A 16,074-nucleotide genomic window follows, 5' to 3' on the forward strand; every position below is an offset into this window, starting at 1 on the left:
GCAGCCCCCCAGCATGGCCGCACTCCCTAGCACTGCACTCCTGCCTCAGTGGGAGCGTGGGCTGTTCAGGGCAGCCTCGGTAGGTGCTTGGCAGAGGGTCCCTGCTGGAAGGGCCCTTGTTCAGTTGCTACCGAGGCTGCGAGAGCTCCTTTCAGTCACTCTGGTGCTGGGGGAAAAGCTTGAAATCCAAATCTCACCCCTAACATCTGTGGAAAACCTTTGACTCTTGCATGTGTGTCAGAAAGGCTACTGTTACAATGGCTACAAATGAAATGTGGTATGTGAGTGCATCAGAGACTGTGTGCCCCGGCAGAAAAGCATGTGGCACGTGCATCTCTCCTTCTGAGTGAGGGGTATGGGACAGAGTTACCCACTAAGACACTAGGTACAACCGAAACTGTGTGGCAGACCTAAAATGGTGGCAAAGAAAAGCTGCTTTCCCTTATTTTGACTGGTGTAAGGCTTGTGTTATTCCTAACTACGCTGTAGTGCAAGCTATAATCTGATAGGATGCAGCAGGCACTGGCTGTATTGCCATCCTCTGCTCTCCACCATGGAAAGGGATCTCCAGCCATGCCTACTCTCTGGGGGGAAGTTTTCATAAAGATGGAAGACCCAAATCAGCAGATTTCCTAAGAAACTTCATCCCTTGGCTGCCTGTGGGTGCCTTGTCCCACTTCTCCACAACCTCTGATGCCAAGTTGTTGTAATTTAATCTTAATATGTGTTATCACCCAAAAGACCAGGATCAGCACTTGCCTCTGAGTGTGCCAGGCACTGGGAGGCCACACAGTATGAACACACCTCTTCCTCAGTAACCTCAGTAACCAAATATAATGTATGACATGCTGCAATAAGAAGGGTTAGACACGGGGCAATAGAAAAACAACCTGTGGCTATACAGGCTATGTATGTAATAATAAAATTTGATAGATTGATCAATGTTTTCTTGAGGTAAATGAAATGAATGAAATATCAGACTTCTCTGGTGGTCATGCAAGATCTTCTTCAGAATAAGCTGATTTACTTCAGGACTTCTCAGGACTGGCTCAACAGTACCACATAAGGCACTTACTTGTTATAAAGCCACATACTAAAGGGATCTGTCTGTACTGAAGTATTTAATCTGATAAGCCTGAAAGCTTCAAATTTGATTGCAGCTGGTCTGCAAAATTACAACTTTGGTGGGAAACAGTCAAGACGTTGGTTTTGGATCAGAACTTCAAAGTTTCGGATGATCATCTCCTTGACCATCAAGGACCCAAGTAATTACATATCTGGTGGGATCCCTGTATACAGGAAAATATATCAGTCTGAAACAGAATTAATTTTCCTTTATTTAATTTTGTCTCCAATAATCATACATTATTTATAAAGTCCAGAAAATTAATAAAGTAAGATTTTCTGTGAGGCATTTTATTTATAAGGAAATGAGTTAAACAAATGAGCTAATTAGGAAAATTAAGGATAAACATATTGATTCAATATGAGAGAGATGCACACATGGCTAGTCAGGAAATCCTGCTGTAAGAAATAACCAAGGCCAGATTACCAGATACATATCTGTGAAAAGATTAAATCAATCAATGTTGGAACTGCTTTTTCTCAAGAAACTGGGCTCTGTCAAATCCACTCCTTTCAAATCATTATATATTCCCACTGGGTCAAACTTCTGGCTCGAAACCAAGTCTTCAATGAGTTTTCGGCCGATCTTTCTTCCTGCTTCAGTAGACATAGCCTTTTGCCAGAGCTTCAGCAGCAATCCTCCTTGGAATGAAACACAACATGACGTTGTCAAATTAACATGGAGCATGTGCAGCTCACGGCACACAAGGGATGAAGTGCATGTCTGGCAACAAACACCCACGACTCTCCTGTGGACAGTGAAATGCAGACAAAGCTGGAGCGTGCCGGGTAATAATTGCCTACAACTATGAAGGGAGACACAAGCCATTCATTCAGCTCAGGCTCCTTTGTATTGATAGACAACTGGGCTTGTTCCCTGGTCACCAGTGTTGCAAGTCAAAATGATTGAAGATGCATGTTAAGGTCTTGTTCTGCAATTGCACATAGCTTCACGGCTTATGAAGCAGTGGCCCGGTAGTTATGATCATGCACGTCTTTGTTTTCACTCTAAATCAACCAAAAATTTGCACTTCTGCCAGCTAAAGCCTCATGTTAAAGAAGCAAATGATCCTATTACTTTCATCCAGGCAATGAGAAGTGAATCCCTAGGAAGTGTGTGTGACCAGTCCAGCGTTAGCACCAGTTTGCCAGATAGTCAATGCCTGCACCCCACTCCTCTCAGTGCTAATCTTTATGGTGGATAAAGGGTTCAAAGAGGAAACCTGAGGGTAAAAAAAAAAAGTCTACTAGAAAAACAAGAGGAGTTTATTCTCCCGCAAAACATGCTATTGTATAAAACTGGCAATGGTGAAGATGTGAATTTGTACAGTATTATACAAGGGAGGTGAGGAGTTAAGAAAAAGCAGCAAATGGTCCTCTTGCCTAGGACTACAAAAACAGTAGGTCACAGTTTGTCATATGACTTTTGTAGCAATAAGATCTAGTGTTCCAGGTCCCTGCTGAGGCTGTGGATCCAGACGCAAGAAAAATTTAGTTTAAAGCCCCTTTTCTGATCTACAAAGTAGTTACCAGGATGAGTTAGCTGGCATTTAACTCTCAGCTGACTGCAAAGCCCATCCCTTCAAAGCAGAGTCAGGGAAATTTGCTCGCAAAGCAAGGGATTTCAGTCACAGACTTCATTATGGCTGCACCTGCATGAGACTTCTTCATCCCTCTCTTTCCTTCCCTGTACCGTGTTCAGCATCCACGCCTCTTTTCCTCCCTCACTCCAGTGCTGCCCTCATCTGCTCTGCTGCCCTGGTGCTCTGCTCTCTCCTTGCTGCCCTCTGGTTGTGTTTTCCTTTGCTGTGCCCCCTTCCACTCCTGGAGGTAGTGGAGAAATCCTGGACTGTGTCATAGACCACCAGGCATGGGATAGAGTTGCTAGGATCTCTATTCAGACTATGAGGCACCCCTTGCGCTGTGGGAAGGAAGTACTCTGTGATGTGAGGATGCTCTTTTGTAACACTGAATAGCTCCATTAAACAGCCTTTTTCAGTTATAGATACAGCTAGTGAGAGAACTTTCACTGAAATTCATAGACAGAAGATCACAAAACAAATGCTGTAGCTCTGGATAACAGTTTTTCAGAGCATTTTTGTGCTGTATTTTCATTTAAAGATTCAAAATAACTTTCCTTCACAAAGGGCACAAAAAAAAAAAATTCCAACGCAGCAATACCTACGAATGAACTGACAGAAGAATGTAATTCTGTCTCTCACCGCTGGATGGTGATGTACAACTTATTTTAGTGAACGGGATGAAGCCAGCATTGTCTAAGGATACCGTTTTGCCGGGACAGTTTATATTCTCTGTTAAACCAAAGAATGAGACAAACGAAAAAACAAAGCCAGAACACTTGTGGATGCACAAACTGTTGTTCATGATCATTTGCCTATTTTTTTGTAACGACCTCAACTAATGTAATAACTTCATTTACCACTTTAAAGGTTTCAGATTTAACTGGTGAAACAGAAACTAGTGTCTGTGTTTTTAAAGTACCTGTGAAAAATGGAGAAAAAAAAAAGTAGGATCATCTGCTCCAACAATGCATTTTTCTCGTGTGAAATCCTCACTGAGTATCAGTATCCCATTGCTGCATTTGCTCTCTGGTGTGTTATTTACTTACGGTAGTATTTTTAGCTGTGCTGTTTTATTGTTAGTCTCTAGGAAATGTTTGTACTATTGTATATAAAAAAAATATCAGTGTTTCTGTGGATAAATGTGTAGAAACAGAGAACAAGGTACTAAATATGTATGGATTACAGGCATTTGTAGGTCAGGCTCATACCTGTTAATTGATTTGCTTTGTGAAGAGCTCTCAGTGAAAGCAGGACTCTATTTTGCTGTGGACTGAAGTCACTAATGGATGGGAGGACATCCCCTTCAACAAGCATCCTCTGGGGCAGGAAAGCCTGGAAGTTGTTTGTGGTCTGAAAATCTGTAGAGAAGTGTGTGGCTGCAATGAAATCTACAGCATTAGCCCAGTCTTCACCAAAATTTGCTTCTGGATCAGAGAGATATTTTAAGCTGAAAGAGATTGAAATAAAAATGTAACAGATAATTGAAATCCAGGGTAGAACACATTAGTCTGTCATTTATCCCAAAGATGTTTTGTTCAGTATAAAATCCTGAGTGGTCTCAGTGTCAGAGTGACTTAAAGCTCCCTTCAGCACTTTACATGTAATTTCTCCTGGCATCACTGCTTCTGGCCAGACGACACAGCACCTGACCTGGGCCCTGACTCCCAGAGAGGAATCAGCCTCTCATGTTAAGCCCACAGCCTTCCCACCCATTGCAACCTGGGCAGCCATCTCTCACTGGCCATCCCATGCTCCAAGAGAGCAGCAGAAGAGCAGGGCCTAAAGAGTAGAGGCCTAAAGTAGGAAAGCTCACACAGACTTTGCTCAGATACTATCCGTCCAAAAAGGGGTGCAGGTGGGAAGATCCCCCGTGGCCACACCTCTCATCCCCATACCTGTCCTGGAACTTGGGCAGCGCGTAAGCAATGGAGGCAACATGTGCCCTCCACATGAGACGGAGGGCATCATCCAATTTGAAGGAGGAGAAGGTTGCAGGGGTCACAGCTTTGTGTTCTGAAGACAACAGATACTACAGCAACAGGGAGGAAAAAAGGCAGAGAAATGGGGTGGTGGTTTAAACCTGATGAATTTTTCAGACTTACGCACATACCTTACAAAATAGAACGTTGGCAAGGTAAGGGAAATTGCTTTTGAGTTGTAAGAATGCGCTGCTTTGTAAGTAAATATAATGCCTGACATAGGGAGAAAAAGATGATCAATACTGATTTATAAAGTGAATATGTATCCCCACTGAAGTTAACTGCAGTTGCCATTCTTTGACTTCAACAGAGAGAGGGTTTTACCCACATGGCCTAGGTATTCTGTCACAATAATGCAGTGGACTTTTGTATCTGAGTGCCGTGGAAGCTTCTGTGCTGAAATACTGGTTTCTTGAAAACCTGTTTATACTCTTTTGGCCACAAATTTCTGGAGATTTTCAGAAAATAATAAAATTATTCTTAATGATTATCATTATGACTATTTGCGGAGTAGATCTTTTACAATGACTTCTGAAACATACTGCTTAGGAAAAATAATTGTAAGAAATCCAGTCTAGTCTTGCTCCTAAAATGTCTACCTTCACTCACTGTTGCCAAGAGGGACATATGGTTTACACTTTTTGATCATTATCAGTTATTTGACTACCAACAAAAATGTTGAATATAGAAGTCTATCTATAGAAATAGTTATTGAATCCGTAAAAGTAAGAAATATTGTCACCTTTGGGATTACAAAACAGCTGAGTGAGGAGGAAAGAGAATATCTACTTGCATAAATAAGTGCCCTTCCGAAGGAAGTTTCAGCATTTGCAGTTTTTTAGATGTTCAAGGGAATAAATGAACCATATAAACCCAACACAAGGTCTTTCTCAAAGGTAATGTTCTACCTTGCATGCTTATTTTCCATTGCTAACATAAGCAGTATAGCAAGAATACAAATATAACTGTTAACAAAACAGCCACTTGGGACAGACTCCAAAATACACAATTACCTTAAAGGAAGGAAAAAAATCCATAACCTGTAGAAATCCTGGCGGTCTTATCTCTGACTCACTTTATGTCATGCTTCTCATTTTTTCTGCTTGTTACTTTTATATCAGGCTGTTATTGAAAGCAAACCAAGCTCTCTGAATCTTACAAATAACAGTAGTAATAGTTTTTAAAAGTAGAATTCTGGTATCACTTCCTACAAAATATGAAAATAAATGTAAAATTATTTACTTCAAAATAGGCCTTCCACTCATCCATGAGCTTGGGAACATGAGACCGGCAGTCAGCAACACTGTAACAGAAATCAGCTCTTTGCTCCTCTGGAGGCAGTATTTCTATCTCGTATGGCAGCTGCCCAAAGAGGCCAGCCTCCACTGCCCCCAGGAAGGGTATGACAGCCAGGTAGTAGTTCATACCTGTAACAATAATTAAGAAGGTGGAGGAGTTAACCACAAGCAAATGAAAAATTCCTGCATAGAAAACTGAAAACTCTCCAAAATGCAACCATATCAAATTGCCGCTGAAACAACTGTGTTCAGCAGTGGGACATACGTACTGAAATGCACTAATGATGACATCTGTATTGATTTAGATAAGATTTTTAACTGTCATTTATATATTGTCCTTTAATAGCCTTGCATGATCTGACAGTGTGCTATACTTTGCAAGAAAGGACAAAGAACTGAAAAAAGTTAGATCTTTACAGGTTGTCACAGACAGGACATCAAAACTTTCTCACATATTAGTTGCAAACTAAGCACAGAATGACTAAGGGGTACTCCATTAATATTATTTTAATTTTAAAAACCCTCTTTTATGCATCCTAGGTATATAAGAAGGGAAAAGGCAAATACCAGTGATATTTTACTGGAAAATACTGATTTTGCTTTTAAAAAAGATTTCACTCACTGAAAACTCCTTGGAAATTACCTCAGTTTCTTTTAGATTGTTCAGGTTTATTTTAGGATGATGGCTTCCTTTGGCCTGATCCATGAGTTAGAGCAGTCAGACCCAGCATGTAAGAAATGCAGGTCTGGTTCTCACCTGTGCCAGACCACATCTCCAGTGAGAGTGCCCATAGGGCTTTTTGATATTCCTCATTTGAATGGATTTTAAATTCTCCTCTTAATTGGGTCCCCTTTGTAGAAATAAAGTTTAATAACTTTCAGTAAAGAAAAGCCTGCAGAAGAGCTTTTCTCCCTCCTGGGTGGGTATGCCTGAGCCATTGCACAGAGAAGACATTTGCTCATGCTTGGTCTCAGGGCCACAGGCTGCCTGGGTATTTCATACACAGTCCCTGCAGCAAGGACCAAGATCATCAAAATCTGCCCTCCTACCATGTATCCCTGTCCTACTCATTGGAAACCATTGTTCCACCTCCCGTTTGTGGGCCTGGCTGGGAATTCAGCAGGAAATGCACAGCCAGTTAGAAGAGCAAAGGAAAAGTCCCAAGCAACAAGAGACAGTGTTGTTCTGGGAGTCCTTGTTAAGCTAGGCCTTGCTTCTTGTTCACTATTTTCATGAGAAGTGTTGAAACCTGGATTTCACATCAGAAAGTACTTATATTCTTTTAAATGGGCTTGCATATATTACATACTTTTACCTGCTTGGGGGACTCAGAGGGCAGAAAACAATGCAGGGAAGGACTATATTCTATATTATTCTAGGCAAAAAGGATTGAATTTCTTAAGCAGGGAGTGTCTCATACATCTTGGGGTGTATTAAACGTGCATTTCTGGTTTATGCTCATTCCTGGCTTCATATGACTACTCATGCCAGAGAGGGCTGCCCTGAAGGCCAGCCAGAACCACTTACATCCTCAGATGTAAGACGTAAGAGACATTTCTGTGCAGTCTGAAAGACTTTTTGCACGTTCCTGCTGCAAAAGGGTAAAGCAAGGCTGAGTTATACATTTTCTGGAGGCAACAAAATTGGTATCATGCAAATGTGCCGTGTTTAGAAGCGAAGAGCAGGAATGAGAACGCTGAGAAAGTAAAAGTGGTGGTTTCTGTTCTAGGAGGGTTCCCTGCTTGCACAGGGCTATCCAATTACCCTTCTTACTTGTCACTGCATGGGACACCTTCCCGCAGAGCACCTAGTGCTAGTCACCCACAGAGAGAGGAAGCAACTTAGTGGTTGGAGTGAGTATCACAGTGAGCTTTGGTTTCACTCTAAATTTACATTTTAAATTTACTCTATGCTTACGCCTTTGATCACTTGAAGATATACACATTTAATTGCGGACTTACAGCCAGAAGCTTCATTCTGAGGGCCTCTGTGGCAGGGAAGGGACAGAGGTACTCACTGCAGCCTGCCAGGAGGTCTGGTGGAAAGGGGATTGTGACAGGACAGCAGGGAAGCTGAGGGAGTGAGGGACAGAAGTGACGGAGGGAAAATGTGCTAGAGGAAAAGGAACCTATCTGTCAGTTCTGTTTCTGAAAAAAATAGAAGATAAGCTTTGCAAAAGAGTCAGAGTTCCAGTTTCAGAAAAAATAATAGGAGTCTAAAAATATTGACTTTGACACAGATCAGATGAAAAGTAAATTCTAGCTTTTTTAAAAAATCATTATTTTGTTCAGCTTTTGAATAACAGAAACAAAAGCATCCTTTGGGGTATTTTATTGGACTGGTTGGAGTATGTTACTCCGTTTGCATGGAGGCAAATTAATTAGATGTTTTTCATCAAATCAGAATCAAATGAGAAAATGTAACTTATGTTTTTTCATGAGCTCAGAAAAAAATTGCCTTGTAAGATGAACTCTGTGGAAATCTAGGTATGCATTGTTGTTTGAGGCATCTATTTCCATATAGACACTGACTATAAAACTACCAGAGGGAAATAGGCTACACACGTTCTTGCACTTGAGACAGTGAGCACTGTAGTACTGGTGCTTTCTCTACTGGTGCTACATGTGTTATTCATTGGGCTGCCCTGTGCAACAATAAATGGATACCCTTGAGTTACATGTGGCCTTCCAGATCACTCCCTTCCCTCTTCTGCAAAGCTCTTAGCTGGAAGTGGGTACAACTGTTTCTTCCTTTCTGTGTAAAAACCTGGTTATAGTATCCTATCTCCCACACTTATTTCTCCCATGATCCCAGCAGTGGACCTACCCTTATGTCCCACAGGAGGGGAAGGTGCTCTGCCACATCTACCAGGAGTGAGGCCAACAGCACGTATGGCTGAGTTAGCTCGCAGATGGTCCTTCAGCAGAGTTTGTCACTTTGCCTTTGCCTTTTCCCCGCACTGCCTAGTGCAAAGGTGGTTCTAAATTTGATACCGTCATCACTGAGGTGACGCTGCTTCCTGCAATGCATATTTGCTTATGTGGATAGACCCATTCTCCTCTTACACCTTTGATATACATTTTTACAAATGACAATCTTGTGTTTCTCAGGCTAAGAGAAACCACACATTAGCTTGATCCTTTCAGTTCAATGGGACAACATATGAATGGCCTGCATTATCAAAAGCATCCAGGAATTTTGGATGTTTCCATTTTTTGGCGAAGACTGAATTATCTGGGTGTGTATTTTTAGAGATATTAAGGAAAATACTGAAAATGTCAGTTGCATTGTCAGATCTTTTAACTTCTCTCTGTCTTCAGTTTGTTGCTACTTATTGCAATAATGAAAAAAAAAAACCCAGAATTTCAGCCTGCTAGAACTCCAAGGCCAATATTAAAAAGAACAGAAATTGTCTGAGAGCTCATGTATGCCAGGTCAAAGTAAGAACTGAGTTTCAGCTGTGTACTTAAAAGCCTGCTGGATAAATGTTGTCAGTGCAATCGAAGTAATGAAGTTACTTGGATGTCGTGGGTACAGTGTCTCTATTTCATTCTACTGACCACAGTGAAGTTGTAGAGGTGCAACTGAAGGCAGAAAAGTCCTGTCAGATTTGAATTAGTGAGGGTGATGCAAGAACCACAAAGATCCCTGCTTGACATTCTCACACTAAATTTTAGTTTGAAGTACTACCTTCTAAACTGAACAAATCTGCTCTGGAGTAATTGAAAACTTAATTTCTGCAAGTGTCTGCTAATATAGATACCCATTGTGGTGTTTCTCACGTGTTTGTACATGCATTTTGGCAGTGTAAACAGTTTTAAGGCTGCAAATATTTTTTTCCTTCCTCAAACAAGTCGTCAAAGTCAATTAACTTTCATTTACTCACTCTCACTTAGGTGTCTTGCTGCAAGTTTTTGATGGAGAATTACATAGCACTGGAATTACTTTGTAATACAGAAGTCTAAGGGGAAGAAAGATTCTAAACCGTCTTCAAGGACACTAATCATATTTCAGAGAAGAACGGTGTAATAGTGTATACTTACAGGACCACCAGCTTCTTACAGATATGCACAGGAGATCTCCATCTTTGTAGCCACAGGAAGATGCACTGGAAGGATCTGCTAATCTGCCTGAATCAAATTAAATAAAACACCAAATACTTCTCAGTCTTTTTCACACAAGAAATCCCACTGAGATGAAAAAAAAAAAAGGATTAAAGCATGCAGGATTTTGCTCAGAGAAGCAGAACAATTACTGTTATTTTGCTTCATAAACTACTCTTCTTTGAGTAGTGGAATTTCTTGGTCAATACTTCATGCAGTACATAGTAATTTGATTGGGTTTTACAGTTCAATTTATTCCTCACTGTAAATGTATTCTGAGAATTTATGGAATGGTCTGAAAGTAGGACAGTACAGTGATATTTTTATGGAGATATAAATATACATGCACATACGGACATAAACACATGCATAGCTGATGCATCATTTTCGGTAGATGCTGGGCTGCTGGAGTAGGAGAGCTGCTTAACAAGCAGAATAGCACAAATTAAATGTGGTAGTAATCGTCTCACCTAATTGGGTCGTGTGATACAGAATCCCTTCCTGTTTAATGATGCATACAAACATGGCCTTACTGTGAAGCTAAGCACGCAAACGTTGTTGTATCTGATTAGCATGGTTTTCAAGCATCTGTGCTATAGCAAACATGCAAGACATTTCACAATTTTTTGTGACAGCACGTAAAGCATATTTTACTTTAAGCACGTTGAGGTGGAGAAATAGCCTAATTCCTGGAAGCATAATGTACATGTATATTATGTGGTAATTAGTCATGCAGTGAGTCAGGAAGTCTGCTTTAAGTGTATGATGTGAAATTACCATGGTCAGGTCCAATGACTTGAGCTATTCCAGAAGCTCCCAAACTCTGCCCTGCAGAGCACTTACTCTCTGACGAGTCAGCTGAATGCCAACACTGTAATTTCTGACAGATTAGAACTACATCTCATTACATTCTTTAAAAACCAAACCAAATTTTCTGATCCTTTTCACTTGAGAAGAAGAGATGATCGTGAACCATGTGCATACAGATTATCCTAATTACCCTCTCTAGCTGACTGGACATAGCTTTGGGGCATGCTGGTTGCTCAAACCTGTATCTTTCAGTAGCACAGCACTGAGAGCACAAACCTGTAGTGGTGAGGAATGTAGTTCAACAGGATTTTTTTTTAAATGAAAAATTATATTTTTTAATATTTACAGAAAGATCTTTTTTCAAGATTCTACTTTGTCACAGGATATGGGAAATAGGCAACAGTAGTTCTCTGGTGTGCAAAGGGGATGAATGGGAAGAGAAAGAAGACAGTGTGTTGCAGAATTGCATGTGAGATTTACCAAAGACTGTTAGCCTAGGTGTTTTGGGAAAATGAAGAGTGCTAGGCAGTATTCGTGATAATTATAAGATATGTATAGATTACTTGGAGCTGGAAGCACTAACCCTACTCCAGGTTTGTCTTCTCTGCTTCCTCCTATTCCCTGTGCTTTACATAGTTGTTATTTCAGTCTTCACGTCTACCCCAGCTATCTCAGGCTTTCTCTGTACTGACAGTGCCTCCCAGCTGTATGTCATTAGCAACTATGTGCAACCTCATCAGCAAGATTTCTCTGCTATATCTTGTGGCAAGGTTGTTAATGAAAAGGCTAAATGCAGTTGTCTCAAGAGCAATAATTGAAGAACTCCGAGCATATCCTCCATTTAGCTGTAAATTTCCCTTAACACTTGTCTCTAAACTTTGCTTTAGGTGTTCCCTTACCAGATTTGTAATTCCCCTTTCCACTCTTATTTTGTAAAGTGTCATTAAAAACTTTTATTCTTTGCTTTGATTATACAAAGAAAGGAAATGTGTTTCTGGACTTCAGTAAAACATCAGTCATACCATAAAAGAAAATATCCAGTTAGTCTGACACAATCTACCTTCTAGTCACGTAAGCTGCGCTCTATCCCTTTTTCTATTTAGCTCCATGTCTTTAAATATTATTTCCTTTATACTTATTCTAATATCTCATCCATTGCTGATGTAAGAGAAATAGATATTTTTGTGTTCTTATCCCATTTTTCCTTCTTCTTAAACATATGTACAACCTTTCCTACCCTTTGGACGTACAATACCACCTGAATCTTTCTTATAGTTCTTGCTCCTGGATTTATATTTCTATATGTAAGTTGTTCCAAGTGACTCTCTTCCAAGAGACTATCCAGTTTTCTCTGTCTGTGTGTAGCTCTAACTCCCAAGTGACAATTCCTATTTCCACAATCTCATTCCTAAAAGCTGTGCTGTCTCAACATCGTTTCAACTGCAAATTTAGGCAAATTACTGATTTCATTTTATGTCCATGAGTAGATTATTGCAGATCTTTATACCACTTTTATTATACAGTAGCTTTACTTGCTCTGTATCGTTTATATAGGACTATATCTATAAAAATAATTTCTCAAGCAACATAACTTTCATGACCAGACAAGACTGTTCATGCAAAAATTTTTGTAGCATTTTAAAGGATCTGCTGTCCTGCACCATGGATTCAAACCCTGCTTTTCCTTGCCCAAGCTTATTATGTTGATATACAAATGCTTCAGTCATTCCTCTCTAGCCTAGCTGAACTGCCTATCTGCATTAGGCTTAGCCAGTTGCTAACCTCACTACTGTATGCACCAAAAATATGTCTTTCTTTCCCCCTTATCTGCTTATCCTTCAACTTATCACATTTTTTACTGTTAAATACTTTCCAGCTATGTGACATTTCTCCTTCTACTATCTTTTCAACCTTCTGATCATGTAATTTCAAAAGTGTATCTCCTTGCCTAAGGACCAATCCTATGACTCTTTGGCAGGTGATAGTAGAATCAGAATAGTCTGGGTTGGAAGGGACATTTAGAGGTCACCTAGTCCAACCCCCCTGCAGTGAGCAGGGACATCTTCAACTAGATCAAGGTGGTCAGAGCCCCGTCCAACCTGACCTTGAATGTTTCCAGGGATGGGGCAGCCACCACCTCTCTGGGCAACCTGTGCCAGTGTTTCACCATCCTCATTGCAAAAAATGTCTTCCTTATATCTAGTTTACATCTACCTTCTCTCAATTTAAAACCACTATCCCTTGCCCTGTTGCAGCAGCCCTGCTAAATGGTAAGTTCCCATCTTATAAGCCCCCTTTAAGTACTGAAAGGCTGCAATAAGGTCCCCGTGGAGCCTTTTCTCCACTTTGAACAACCCCAACTCTCTCAGCCTTCTTCATAGGAGAGGTGTTCCCTCACTTGGATCATTTTTGTGGCCTCCTCTGGACCCGCTCCAACAGGTCCATGTTTTTCCTGTGCTGGGGGCTCCAGAGCTGGATGCAGCACTCCAGGTGGGGTCCCACCAGAGCAGAGCAGAGGGGCAGAATCACCTCCCTTGACCTGCCGGCCACGCTGCTTTTGATGCAGCTCAGGATACAGTTGGCCTTCTGGGCTGCGAGCGCACATTGCCTGTTTAGGTCCAGCTTTTCATCCACCGATAGTCCCAAGTCCTTCTCTGCAGGGCTGCTCTCAATCCCTTCATCACCCAGCCTGTATTGATACCAGGGGTGATACAACAGGTCTGTGCAACTGGCTGCAAATCATCCTCCCTCCCACCATGTCCCTCATCTCTACTTGGGAACTGACACTGCAGCCAGGCACATCTTCACTTTGTGGATGAGGCCACCCTACGTAACTAGATCATTTCCGGCAGGTCACCACTCAAGCATAGCTTCTGCATCCAGTCATCATTGCCTCTGCCACACATTGGGTCAACTCTCTGGCTGCACCAGCCATCCTCTTCATCTTCTCTTTCTTTTCCTATACATAAAGAAGGGAAAGAGGAAAAAGCGTGCCTGAAATCCAGGCACATCCTCCTTGCTGCTGCCTGTTTGCCAGCTACTTGCCTGCTTGGATTTTGCTTAGTCTACCTCCTTTTCCTCCTTTTCCTCCTTTTGACTTAGCAGTTAATTTTCCATGAGGTGTGACTAAACACTGGCAGCCTTCCTTCACGGCCAGCTGCAGTGCCTCTACTTCTTCCAAACGTACAGCTTCAGCCAAACCACCACCTCACAAAACTACAGGTCGCAGCCAATAAAGAAAACAACAAGCAGACAGATGCGTTTCCTTACGCCTGGTTACCACCATGCATAAGTTCCTGAAGACATCACTGACTATTATTCCTTTCTTCCCACCACTCCTGGTTGGTAGAACAAGGCAAGTCAACTCTAGCTTTGAATGGAAACCTTCACTGCAAGCTGCATGTGAAGCAGCGTGTGGGAGAACACGTTCTCTGATAAAGCCCTCGATAAGATAGTGCAGCCTTAGCCTCAAAGGACCTTTAACATGTGTTTCTGTGTCTGCTTCCCTGGCGTGGCTAACAGCAAACAAGAATGACTGTCCCATATAGCAACCAGCTTCTGGGGGATGAACCATTAGAATTTGGACATAATTTAAAAAACAAACCAAAGCCAAAACAAACAACAACAACAACAAAACCCACCAACAAACAGAACAAACTTTAATTTTTGTAAAAAACATATTTAGAAAATAGTAAGTCTACTCCTAAACTCATAAAAAATGGCAAATGGAAACAAATTCTCAGAGGGAGAAGTGGGCTTTTGACTATCTGTATTAGAAATGAAACTCAAACCACTGATGAAAGATCATAACATTAACAATCACAAAAGCCTATCAGTTAGTAATTTAAGAACAGCACTGCAGAGTGTAGGACCTAAAATCTACCTACTGTAAATTGGAGCAACTGGGACTATCTTTTCAAAGATTTTCAGCTAACCAAAATATTGCCTATCTAAACCACAGATCTTCCAGGTTCTGACCAGTCATGTGTTTAGCAATACCTTTTCCTATTAGGAAACTTAACAGCTATTGCTCAACAAGGCAAGGGTGTTCCCTTCATTCAGGATTTCTCTTTCAAATCTGCAGCTTAGCTCAGTATGTCAGAATTTGCACCATCTGAGGCTATACTGGCTGTGTGCAGCAGAAACCTTGGAAAGGATGACCCAAAGTGGGTCTGGTAAACACTTAGCTGTCCCAGCAGCTTAAGGACATAACTCATACCTGTACGAAATTGCCACCCATGCTGCAGCGGTAATCCCCATAGAATATTGCCAAAATTTTGGGATCCAAAGGCAGTAAAATATTTGGCTGAAGAGTTTAGCAAGTTCTTATACACTCCCAGTCGTTCCTGATAGTTCCAAGCGTTGATGACAATTTTGTTGTCCTTTACTACGAAATCCAGCAGGTTTTCAGGGGCAAGGTTCCACAGAGGGGGATAGACATCTTCTCCAGTGGCATCTTTTTCACTCCATGCTGTGGCAGTCGCTTGACTCAGGGTAACAGCCACGATAAGAAGAGCATGTATGCCAAAGTAGGGCTGCATTCTGAAGGTTTGTGACCCAGGTGTTTGTGGCTGCAGGGCTTTTATCATGAAAGGTGAGGGCTGGGCAAAAAAGGGTGACTCAGATGCAGAGGTGTCCGTCTCCCTTCCCTCTTTCCAGTGACCCTGACGTGGAGCTGCCAGATTGGCAAGCTGTGAGTAATGCTCTGTCCTCCCCATAGGATCTGGGGACCAGCAGCAGATGTTTAAGAGGGACCAGTCTGACCAGAAAATGTCTAAATCTGTGCTGCTCATGAAATATCCCCACCCTCCCAGAAGGCTGAGGTGCTACAGTACTGATTGTGCAGTCACATTATCAACCTTTTTGTCCCTGTGTTTCTTACTAGCTGTCACCTTCCCGTTCCCTGCTTAATTCCTTCAGGTAAAGAAGGAACAGCAATGCCACAGAACTCACCCTGAAGAAGACACAGGCAGGGTTGGGTTTGGGCTGAGGTGCTTTGAGGGGCACTCCAGGTGATGACCAAGGAGCAGCAGTGACATACGGCAGGTGCTGCCATTGGCACCTTAATCTTTTGGCTTTAGGACAACTGCCTGCAGCCTTCAGATCCTAAAAGCATTGGAAGCAGTCAAATCAGCCTGGCTGCAGGCCATGCAGCACCTGGCTAACTGTATTTTT

At 41.7% G+C, this 16,074-nt stretch overlaps 1 protein-coding gene across 1 annotated transcript; it reads right to left on the reverse strand.

Moving 5' to 3' along the window:
* Positions 1-1,357: 1,357 nt before the first annotated feature.
* Positions 1,358-15,475, reverse strand: C3H6orf58 (chromosome 3 C6orf58 homolog). The gene is given in 7 exon segments (XM_064448625.1): positions 1,358-1,628; positions 1,631-1,767; positions 3,917-4,155; positions 4,604-4,737; positions 5,930-6,114; positions 10,030-10,116; positions 15,119-15,475. Coding segments are annotated over 7 exon segments (1,149 nt in total). The 5' UTR covers positions 15,441-15,475; the 3' UTR covers positions 1,358-1,583.
* Between the last annotated feature and the right edge of the window lie 599 nt (positions 15,476-16,074).

Source organism: Phalacrocorax carbo, chromosome 3 (genome assembly GCF_963921805.1).
Source record: "Phalacrocorax carbo chromosome 3, bPhaCar2.1, whole genome shotgun sequence".
NCBI classification, from domain to species: domain Eukaryota; kingdom Metazoa; phylum Chordata; class Aves; order Suliformes; family Phalacrocoracidae; genus Phalacrocorax; species Phalacrocorax carbo.